Below are 11371 nucleotides of genomic sequence, written 5' to 3'. Positions count from 1 at the left end.
GGGGTCGCGGTGGGTGGGGGGGGGGGGGGGGGGGGGCCAGTATCTGGAATACACACACATACTGAGCAGACCTGAGCTGTGGGGTCACCGTGGTTTGAAATGCTGTCGACTGCTGGGGCCCAGCCCAATGAACTACATGGTAAAAGACTCAGCAGTTCTGTGGTGCCAACTGGCTCTAAACTCTTCACACAATCTTCACAATGAGCTTCGGAAGTGAGGAAGCTTTGGACTCATCTCATGCAGTTTTTATTACATATAAGTAGGTGCCAGAGTGCTGCTCAAAAGTGCGTTTATGGAGTACCTGTGCTAAAGCTGGCACCAGTTTCAGGGGAAAAAAAAAGGTAACATACATCAATTTTGGATGAACTAAGCGCATGAATATAATATGCAAATTGCTACAGCTATGCTGAATTTCACAGTTATTGTTTTCAAATTTGTTCTTCACTTCCACGGGCTCGAAGAGCAGTGTCTGACAGTAAGGAGAGGGGGGGAAAGGGCTGCCGGGGAAAAAGTTGGGGAGAAGCAGAGAGCAAAGGGGCTATTTGACCACCCCCCAGGGTAGAGTAGAGCAATTTCTACTCTTATTCTTAACTTGCTGTTCACTTTTCATCTGAGTAGCTAAACACTCTTTGTAAAAAGTTCAGTTTCTCAACACCCATGAAATAGAGGAACATTTTAATAGGGGTGTAACAGCTTGGAAGTTTAACAAGCTGACCATGATCAGACAGCTAATCAACTGCAGAGCTGAAAATAGATGTCAAGTGTCCCAGTCTTGCTTTTGCCACATAGACAACACTGCCTGCATCATATCACTATTGCCTGACCTGAAGTTAGGTTTGGTCTGTACCCTCACGGGGCCCAATCCCAAGATGCACTGAGCACCAGCAGCTCCAATACGCCCTTTATCATTATGCCACTAAGCCTAACTAAAAGGACACTATCTGCCTAGACATCCTCAAGAGAAGTAGATTAGGAAATGTGATATTCACTACTTTTACAGAAGTGGGGAGCCATAAATACACACACAGAGAAGGGAAATGAAATTCAGGAAGGGAGAAATAATTCTTAACCTAAGAAATGGAAATTTTAGCTACGCATCTATGACTTTATCCTGCCTTGCTTCAGCTGGCTTAGAGAACCGGGATGCTAGCTCATCTTTGTAACTACCTTTCTCCCACCAAAGAAAGTTTCTTGGAACACCACCCTGCTGGGTTGGGTTTGTTTAATACTCACTATTTTCATTGCTGACTTTGGGGCGCCAGTGGGAGGAGTGAGGAGCTGCTTGGCTACGGATTCCCTCTGTGTCTGGCTGGTTGTGCTCAAAATCGTGCGAGACCCATCTTCGTTAATGACCATGGAGGCTCCAGGGTGAACACTGGGACCATTTATAACAGCCTGCCTCAGTTCTTTGATGTTCCATGGAGTTACTGGTTGAGGATAAGTCAATTTGGTAGCAAATACCTAAATGGGACGGGGGGAAAAATAGGTATAATAATCTAAATGACTTTGCTAAATGTTAACCAAACAACAACTGGTCAAATATTATTCCCCAAAAGAAGAAAAAAAAAAAAGCATTGCGCCAGTATCCCTACTATTAGACTGGTGTACCTTCTCTCCATCAAAAAGAAAGATCTAAAATACATGGCCTTTTATCTAGGTTTTGTTTAGATCAACCTATGTCAAGGGAAAAAAGTTACAAATACAAGGAACCTTTTCTGACATCTAAACTATTTTTATAGTGTTCCTTCAGCTCCAGTAAAATCAAAGCTAGTCTTTCCTTCTCAGCTATATTTTAATCACTAAAAAAGAAATAATCAGTTGGTACGTTTAGGTTTAAAATGGTACCATCCATTCAGAAAGTACAATTTTGAAACTGCAGGAAGAACGAATGGCCACTGTATGGCCACACATTCCAGATGTATGGCCAATGTAATGAATTTTAATTTCTAACAAACATTTCTGTTCCTCCTCTATAATTTTTCTATGGTGTAATTATGTTTTGGCTTCAATCCTAGAAACACCTTTCCCCATAAGCCTGGTTGAACAGGCCAAGAATCCCAGCAACAGTAACTTGCAGAGCCTCCCGACCTTCAGACGTCCCAGAAGTTGACCTCTTTGCAAGTGCAAGTCTGTCAGGAAGGAATTACAGCAGCCTTTTACCAATGCCTAAATCTGGCATCTTCCCTTAAGGTCCGTCACTACAGTTACACGACACAGTATACGATTACAACAAACACAAAAAAAAATGGAAGCTGAATTCTACGTAGTGGGTGGCGACTGTCATACTGCCACAGACTTGATTCAGTCCTTCTCCATCTAAGGTCTTTCCTGAAGGGAATATTTATTACATCTGACAGATTCTTTCCCCTTCATCTATTCATTTATTTCATTATAACACCCCTGTTAAGAATCAGTTAATGTGTTGGGGGAATCTATTTTGTAGGGCTCCAAGGACAAGTCATCAAGGTAATCAGTGAATTACAAATTGCACCTTTGCAAACTGTACTGTCAAATATACTACATCCTCAGCCCAGTCCACTGGCTTGCATTGAAAATACTTGTTACTTTGTTATCCCTTACCATGGGGATACCAATCTCATTAGTGCCGATGTACATGTCGGGGCAAATGACCGACCGAGCAGCGTAATCCACACGTTTTCCCATCATGTGTTTGCGGAACAGACCTTCCTTCTTCTCCAGTATCTTGGAAAACAGACGTGAAAAGAACGATAAAACCATAAAAGTGCGGGTGTCACATGTATGCTGCCTCAAAGAACCCAATATATGGAACAGATACAGGCATTAACATGCCTATGAAGTCACCACAATTACTCCACGTTCTCTCCCTCTCTTGTTCAATTCTTGCCTCTATAGCTACCTCTTTCCATACAACGTCTAAGGAGTGGGGGACTTCCCCTCAAGCTCACCTGACGGATGCCAGGGTATTTGTCTGTAATTAGTTTGTCCATGTCGCTATCAAATACAATATTGACGTGGCTCTGAAGGCGAACCCAAATATTGTAGAGTTTATCTGCAGTGCTTTGTCCCGGGATTGTTGCCAGGATGGAATGGTCCAGTGGTTCCAACGGCTCGTTTATCTCCTGGGGAAATATAAAACGCAAGCTTGTGTTTAAAGAAGGTAAGGGGGGAAAAAAATTAACTCCTATTTTACCAATCTTATGTTTCAGCCACTAGGCTCCCAAATAATGTGCAGCTAATTGCTGTTTACTTAAAGTTACCTTGAAAATAGCTAAGAAAGTAAATAATAGTGTTGGAATGATGTTGTAGCCATGATGGTTCATGGAGCATGCAATAAGCAAGGATTTTTGTTGGCAATTATCTTTTACTGGACCAACGGCATGGTTGGGATGGACTTACAAGCTTTTGGATATAGTGAATTCTTCAGGTCTGAAGAAAAAGCAGGCACAGTGAAAGATTAAAAGCAGTTTTAGGATTAAGATTAAGAGATTAAAATTGTTTTTCATCTTCTCGCTGTGCCTGCTTTTTCCTCAGAACTGAAGAATGTACCACATTGAAAAGCTTGTCTGAGTTCACCCCACCCATGCAGTTAGTTCAACAAATGATAATCACCAACCATAATCCCTGCGTCTAGGTAAATAAATGTTATTAAGATGTTACTGTAAGATTATTACAACATATGTTCTTAATGATATTAGTATTATATGTGATTATTGTAACATATGCTCTTAATCTGGTCTGTTGTGAAATCCCACAAAATAAGCAGCACTAGCTGCTTAGCACCTGAATAGGTGACCTTGGAGGAAAATAACAACTACGGTACATGTGACAAGGAGTAGAAAGCGGATAACTGCATCAGTACTACTAGTCTTTCATCTGGGTCAACCACTAAATGAGAGGCTCAGCAAGGTACTAAAGACTACTGTACTGCTAGGGATGCCACATTTTAGAGAAGATCCCATAGTCTCTGGATCAAAAATCCCGTATCTTAAAAAAAAAAAAAAAAAGGGGTATAGCAGAGTGCACCCTGATAGTTTCCAGCCACATCAATTATATCTTACGCTCTCAAAGATCCAAGAATGCAGCTCCATCTAGTGGTGAAATTCAAAGGGAATGCCCACCAAGAAGGTGTGTGTGTTGGTTTTTTTAAGGACGTAAATCAAAAGATTTAGCGTAACTGAAGATAAACACCTATATTGGAGAGATGCTAAAAACATGCTAGTCTACAGTAAGTATGGACTATGTGTCTAGAGAGAGGCACTCCATCAGATCAGGGTTTATTCTGAGTCTGACTTTTAGGCTCAGCAGGTTTCCAACTGGAATGGTTGAAGTCTCTCTCCCAAGTAATGGTACGAAGGTTTCTTAGCAAAAGGGAGAGAAACACAAGATGGCCCAAGTTTGACAGAGACCCACAAACACTGGTATTTGATCCCACACAGGAATTTATGTTTGTGCCAACAGAGCAGGACCTAAATGCTATAGCAACATGAATGTTACATATAAATATTTAAAAATAATAACAGGAAAATGACTGAATAAGACTCCAAAGGATGGGATAAAGCTATTAGGTAGAGTACTTAGGTCTGGTCAAGGAAGTACAGGCGGCCCTCGCCATTCACGGGGGATATGTTCCCGTGGTCCCCCCAAATGGCAAAATCTGGGAATAGGGTGCTGCATTCATGAACACAGTCTACATTCATGAATGCAGTGCCCCCAGCGGCTGGAGAGGGGGCACGGGTCCAGCAGCAGCCCGGTAGCAGCAAGTGCAAAGCTCCTGAGGAGCTCTGGTAAGCGTTTAAAGCGTATTTAAAATGTGGGTTCTCGGCATTTGCGAATATTTGAAACTGCAAATGCTGAACCCGTGAATACCGAGGGTTTCCTGTACCTCTGGTATAACGGTTGGGTGTTCCACAATAGCAGCCTGTCTAGCTTGGAAGTAAGTTTGTAGTACACTAGGTTGCGAATTTTCTGTCCACCGGATAATTCAGCACTATCTCCCCATGAGAACACTCCGAGCACAGGAAGAGTGAGGTACTTTACTCCAGTTGTTCTCAGCCAACAAAGCAAAGATGCATGCAGGTGGGCCACAACAGCAGATATGGGAAAGGCAGCTGACTCTCTTCCCTTCAAAACATTCTCAAAGCACAAAGAAATTAACAGGCTAAGGCTGCTACATACGCCTTCTCTCCTGATCTGGAAGAAGCAGATATCACCTCTCCTTAGGCTGGAACTGCAGGTGGCTCTGCTACTTCCATTCGGGAGCTAATGCATGCATGCACAATAGGGAGTTCCTAGAGCACGTCTTGCAAGAGGAAGATGAGGGAGGTAGACAGCAGGGCTGTGCATGGGGTTATGGGTAGAGTTAGCTGCAGAAGGGCAGCTGAGCTGTGGAGCTGTAGGTAGACAATGGGATTTAAAGGGTTGTGAATCACTGGCTTCACTTTGACAGGCACTCTCCTAGGGAACTAAGTGTCCACATAGGAAGCTAATACAGAGTAGCTTACACACTGTAAACTACAGAGGCAAGAAGTTCCCTGTGCAGACAAGCCAAAACAGCTCACAGGCCAATCCACACAGTAGTATAAGACATCCTCAGCTATCCTCCTGCAGGGCTCAGTACGAGCGAACTGAAAACGATGGGGGGCCAGAAGACTCCTTGGTCTGGTAATGGCATATGGAGTGTTTCACTTCTACATTAGCCATAAAAATACAGCTCATATCAGTAGTGACTGAATGCTGTTACCAAATAACACTTTTATCAGCCTGGTTACTAAAAATCAGTAACAATAATTGGTACTAGCAGGCTTTAGATGTGTGCCTGCTTGTTTATCCACAGTGGTGGTCTTATGTCCTACAGGTTAGCAGTGAGGTGTGGGAAAAGTTTATACTATGAGAAACTTTGCCATATGGAAGATTTTGTTCTTTAGTGCTGGCAACCCATTGAATCTAAAGCATGCTAAATACTTGCTTTTTAATGAATGCAGGACACAGCAGGCTGAATAACTGCTTTCTTACAGCAGCAAGATAATGGAAAATGGTGCAGAAACCTGTCCAGGGAGAGCCTTTCTAATCATAAATGACTGGCCAGTCCAGTTGGTGATCTTTAAAAGAAAAGTTCCAGCAGGAGCCACCTGCTTGGAACTTTTGCCCAAGCAAGTCAAGTGAAAAAAATCAAGCATGCAGCAGCTCTTACCTCCTGGACTTCACTTTCTCCGATTTTTATTGATTGACTTTGTTCCTGAGCCATGAAAGCCAAAAGCTTCCTTATCAACTGGACATCTTTCATAACAGCCTGCAAATTTACCGTCTGACCATTTGTGAACATCTGGTCTCCCAAGCGATTCACAGGACGATATCTATAGCAGATGACATTTGTTATACACTCAGAACCCATGGGAAACAATCCTGTCATCCTCTCCCCCATCCCTGCCACTGATCTTCACTGTATTAGAAATAACCAGTGTGAACTAAGCATTCACATGAACTTTACATACAACACTGACAAGCTTATTAAAAGATCACTCCTTTTGCAAGAAGTTCTATGGGTAGAAACCAGTACATACTGTATATAGTTACTGAAATGGTTAGAAATATTTTTCAAGAAGATTCAGGTTTATTTTAAATATTTTTTCAATCCTTCAGTGGTTTTCCCAAGGAGCCTGGGGAAAGGACACCTTCATTTATTATTTACTCCAATTTTTTCCAAACCATGTTGTTATAGTATTTTAACAGACCAGTATCTATATAGTTTGAATCTCCACATCTGCAAGCAAAATGTAGTAATAACTCCAACATGTGCAAAATTTGACAGAAAATACTATTACCTTGAAGGTGGAACCATAACAAGGTCAAGGAAGAACATATCAGGACTGAATCCTGAATTCTCACCAACTTCCAGACCCGAAAAGAGGTGACTCAGAAAGAAACCTAAAAAGTGCAATTAAAGAAGCAATAAGAGTTGTGCTGAGATTATACTATTTCAGGCATAAAAACCCACAACTACTTTTGGAGATTAAATGAAGGTATGTCATTGGGTTAAATATATCAAGAACCAAATGCTCAACGCTGACAGCTTTCATCATACAGATTACTGAAATGATTTATTTTCCAGTCAGTCCATTTGTTAGTCATTATTCCCGGAACTTTTTAAAACAGCATTTTCTAGGGCTCCTACTAGTTGCTACCAGAGCCAACCGCAAAATTTTCTAGCTGGTATTATTTCATTTTAATGACATCCTATGTGGTTTTTCAAGGCATCTCTCTGAAGAGATGCCTGAACAGAATAGATGTCAGTCTGCTTCCTGGGATATTCTCTTCTCCCCTTCATCCTGTCTCATATCCACAGTCCCTGCTACATTCACATTACACCCTCCCCCCACAAACAAAACCAGCTCTCCTCCCTCAAAAACCTCTAACCTACTTAAGAAAACATGCACATTATAAAGAAACACTAGAATTTAGGCCAAATCCATATCTCTAATTTATTTCCCCTTGAGGAGAGGCTACTTTATACTATCACTCTTAGTTATATGATTCCCTTTAATAAAATATTTATAACATGGTAATGCTCCAAAGCCTAAATTAGGACCAGAGTCAGATTTCACTGGACAGTTTCAAACAAAGAAGAGACCGCTGGGTACCACTGAGCCCTTCAGGACAAGACACAAATGCCCAAAGATAGCGAACTGTGATGCAACAATTCTGAGAGGGACTTTTCTGTTACAACCATCCTTTTTTGCCCTTCCTTACCTCAGTTCCACCCCACAACTGACCTTTACCTTGTTCTTCCCTACCCGCTCCCAACTACCTCCCTTCCCTTCCAGAGCCCTTTCACCTCCCTATTTAACTGCCTACCCCTGTGATAAGCTACTTGGGCTGGAGGGCCACTCAAGGAGTTTCAGTGAGCTGTTGCGGGCTGGGGCAATTGATCCTGGCCAACCCAGGGCACCCACCCCATATTCACCAGGGGCACCGGATGAAGTGGAGTCTCCATGGAGACCAGCCCTGAACTCCCACGGGCAGGGCACACTTGGCTGGGCAGATGGGATAAGGCTGCGGGCAGGTGGGGAACAGTGCTTAGGAGCAGGATGGACGGGCAGGGACTGGGGCTGTGGGGTGGTGAGAGTGCAGAGTCAGGGCCCAGGGTAGAAGCACGATCCGCTCCCTGCACATGCCGCAAAGGATGCCAGTTCTGCTGGCAGCAGCCACCCCTGCCCATGGAACCGGCGCCCCTCGTGGGGACATGTGGGGAGTAGATTGTGACTCTGCCCCAGAACCTGGCTCTGGGATCCCAATTCCCACCTGCCCATACTGTTCCTGGATGCCACTCCCTGCCCCATTCCACCCAGGCAAGTGTGCCCTGCCTGCTGCTGTTCTTAGTCGGTCTCTATGGAGACCCCACCTACAATTGCTGTCCAGTGCCCCAAGCAGCGGATGCAGGGCAGACTGGCAGCAGCAGCTAGGGAGAGAGAAAAGCCACAGCATCGCCTCTGCTCCGCCACGTGCCCAGGGGTGGCAAGACAGGACCAGTCTGATGTGCCACTGTGGGCTGGCCCCCTGTGCTGGGCCAGGTGCGGTCAAAGAACCCTCCATGGGCTGGATAAAAATCTCTCAGCGGGCCAGATTCAGCCCATGGGCCATATTTTCCATGCCCCAGCTAATCCCCTGCATGCTTATTTCCCGGTATGTCTTTTCTAATTAGCCTGTAAGTCTGTTGGGGCAGGGACAGCCTATTACTGCAGGTTTGTACAAATGTCTAAAACTGGGGTGGGCAATTATTTTGGGCCCAAGGGACATGTAGGGAGTTTTGATGAGCTGACGTGTGCTGAGTCAGCATCCCTTGCTCTCTGCGCAACAACTCACCAAAACTCCCTATGGGGCTTTGGGCGGGTGGAGAGCAGTGTTCAGGAACAGGAGCCAGGCGGGCGCAGTGGGTGGAAGGCAGCCAGAAGCTGGAGTCCCGTGCACTGAAGCAAGAGTCACCTGGCTGAAGCTTCCCCCCACCGACCCAAAGCAGTGCAGCAGGGGCAGGGGTAGGGACAGGAGCAGGAGGAGCCACCACTGGAGGTGAGGGGAGCAGAACAGCTCTGCCATCCCAGGCCCCAACCAGTACACACAGCTTCCGATGGGGCTGATCCTAGTGTGGCTGCAGCCGAACGGGCACTGCTCTGCTCCCCTTGCCTCCAGCGGTGGCGCCTCCAGCGGTGGCGCCTCCTCCTGCTCCTGCTGCACCACTCTGGGCAGGAGGGCGGAGGGAACAGCCCTGCTGGATGCTGCACATGCTGGTTGGGGCCTGGGCTGGAACGTGGCACATGCTGCTCCAGCAGGAACGGGTGGGGCTTAGCTCCACACAGAGCGCTGTGGGCACAGCCATGAGCCAGATCCAGTCAGCTGGCAGACCAGATCCAGCCTGTGGGCTGTATTTTGCCCACCCCTGGTCTAGAAGAAAAGGATTTCATTCCTGGATAGGTTTTAGGTAGTACAATAGAAAACCTGTTCTATTAACAAAATATACAAGCAGCTAAACATGGGGAACATTTTTAGTTCTCTTTACTAGGCTTTTTTTTTTTTTTTTTTTGTGGCTATAGGTGAAGAAGTAGGAAGAGGAAGGGGGTGGGGAGGAAGGGGAGACAAAGTGTGTGTCACATCTTTTCACCCACCAGCCAGAATCAACTGCATGATACCATACATTTTTCAAGATGATCCCCACTTTACTCAAAACACAGGATGGACAGGATTCAATTGAGACAACTGCCTATCTTTTTTTTCCCCTCTCATTTTCCAGTGTATTGCCTTTAACTTCTTATAACACACCAGCCAAAACCCAGTATTATTTTTTTAAGGAAGAAGCGTTCACCATGATACTGTACAGAATTAAAGCCTTTTTGCCCATTAGGAATCCAGAACCTTTAGCACTTTAACAAAGACATCTACCACATGAAGGCTGATTATCCTTAGCTGACGGCAAATCTCCAAACGGGAAAGTGCAAGTGCCAGACTAGAAGCAAGTCAAACTTTTGCCCCATTCCTCCACTCCATAAATTTTTGCCCCATTCCTACCCCTGCACCTCGGCCCTCCCTCCACCCCTACCCCAGAAAAGCATCAGGAAAAGTTACTAATAGGTAGTTTAGTGGTTTGTAATGTGTTGAAACTATGGGAATCCAGAACAACCACTACCATGTAAACAGAAACCTTTCTGCTAACACTGAGCAAGCGCTGTAGGGACCACCATTTGGTATCAGCCAATAGGTCAGTCTAGCCCTCCACCATCACAGGATATAGCCCCTCTGTTGCAAAATCTATCTGCATCTGGATGCAAGGCACATTTTGGGGAAAAGTGTAAATTTGATAAGGAATTCATAGCAGAGAAAATTACATGAAGACAACATGCAGACCTAAAGTTGGCTAGGGATGTAAAGAAAAAGAGAGTGATAAATGGCATATTAAGGTATCTTTTTACTAACCACTGAGATAGCCAAAATAAATTTGGTCTAATAGTTACCTTCATTCTTCCACAGAGCTGTAACATGCTCTTTGGCACTGATAGGTGTCATGTAGCCTCTTTTCCCCATATGAGACTCATCTATGACTGAGAAATTGGGAGGGAGAGGGAAAAAAAAGATTATGAAATAAACCTTTTGCTCACTGTAATTGTGAAAGTCAAGTTCTGCCCATTTCTATCAAAGAAAGGAACTGAAAAGTGGAAATCCTCAAAAATTACAACCGATTTAGCACAACCTGCTGTGTCTACACCAGGGGCAGGCAATTATTCAGGCCCACGAAGCACACAGGCAGTTCTGGGGAGCTGCCACAGGCAGATCAGCAACCCCCTACCTGTTCTTCCCAACAACAGCCTGGAGCCCACGTGCCCTGCAACTCTTCCCTGTCACTGCCAACAGCAGCAGCTGAGCATACAGCCCGGGCCCCAGCCCACCCTGCAACTGTTCCAGACTCGCCCGAGCCAGAGCGGACCAGCCGGGATTGACACACGCAGCCATGATCCCGGACTGCCCCATGCCTACCCTGGACCACCTGCCAGCAGCAACTGGGCAAAAACTGCTGCTAGGCAGAGGGAAAAGTGGCTGCCTCCCCCTTGCCGCTGCTGGGCCCTTCTTGCTGCAGCCACCTAGAGTCCACATCTGGGCTCCCCTGCAGTTCCTCCCCGCCACCATCACTACCACCACCAGTGCCACTTCTGGGCTGCCCAGTGGGCAGGACCCAGTGCAGGAAGGAGCAGAATTGTGCCCCCTGCTGCTGTTGGGTGGGCAGGGGATGCCTCACCTTAGCAGCCATGGCGCCACACTCCCTCCCATGCTGGGTCCTGCCTGCTGGGCCCAGCCGGCAGCTTCTGCCTGGAGCTGGTCCTGCTAAACTGCAGCCCTGAGCCCCATG

The 11371-nt window shown here is 45.6% G+C and overlaps 1 protein-coding gene across 1 annotated transcript in view; it reads right to left on the bottom strand.

Annotated features, from left to right (window-relative positions):
• Positions 1-11371, bottom strand: part of POLR1A (RNA polymerase I subunit A) — a 64245-nt gene that overhangs the window by 43626 nt on the left and 9248 nt on the right. Inside the window, exons 7-12 of the mRNA XM_006028651.2 lie at positions 10482-10568; positions 6804-6906; positions 6173-6335; positions 2928-3101; positions 2581-2703; positions 1234-1461 (exon numbers count right to left, since the gene is read on the bottom strand). Coding sequence (XP_006028713.1) covers positions 1234-1461; positions 2581-2703; positions 2928-3101; positions 6173-6335; positions 6804-6906; positions 10482-10568 — 878 coding nt within the window. The remainder of the gene's footprint in view (positions 1-1233; positions 1462-2580; positions 2704-2927; positions 3102-6172; positions 6336-6803; positions 6907-10481; positions 10569-11371) is intronic.

The sequence above is a fragment of the Alligator sinensis genome, unplaced genomic scaffold (assembly GCF_000455745.1).
Source record: "Alligator sinensis unplaced genomic scaffold, ASM45574v1 scaffold656_1, whole genome shotgun sequence".
NCBI lineage: Eukaryota > Metazoa > Chordata > Crocodylia > Alligatoridae > Alligator > Alligator sinensis.
This window is presented reverse-complemented; position numbering and strand designations above follow the sequence as displayed.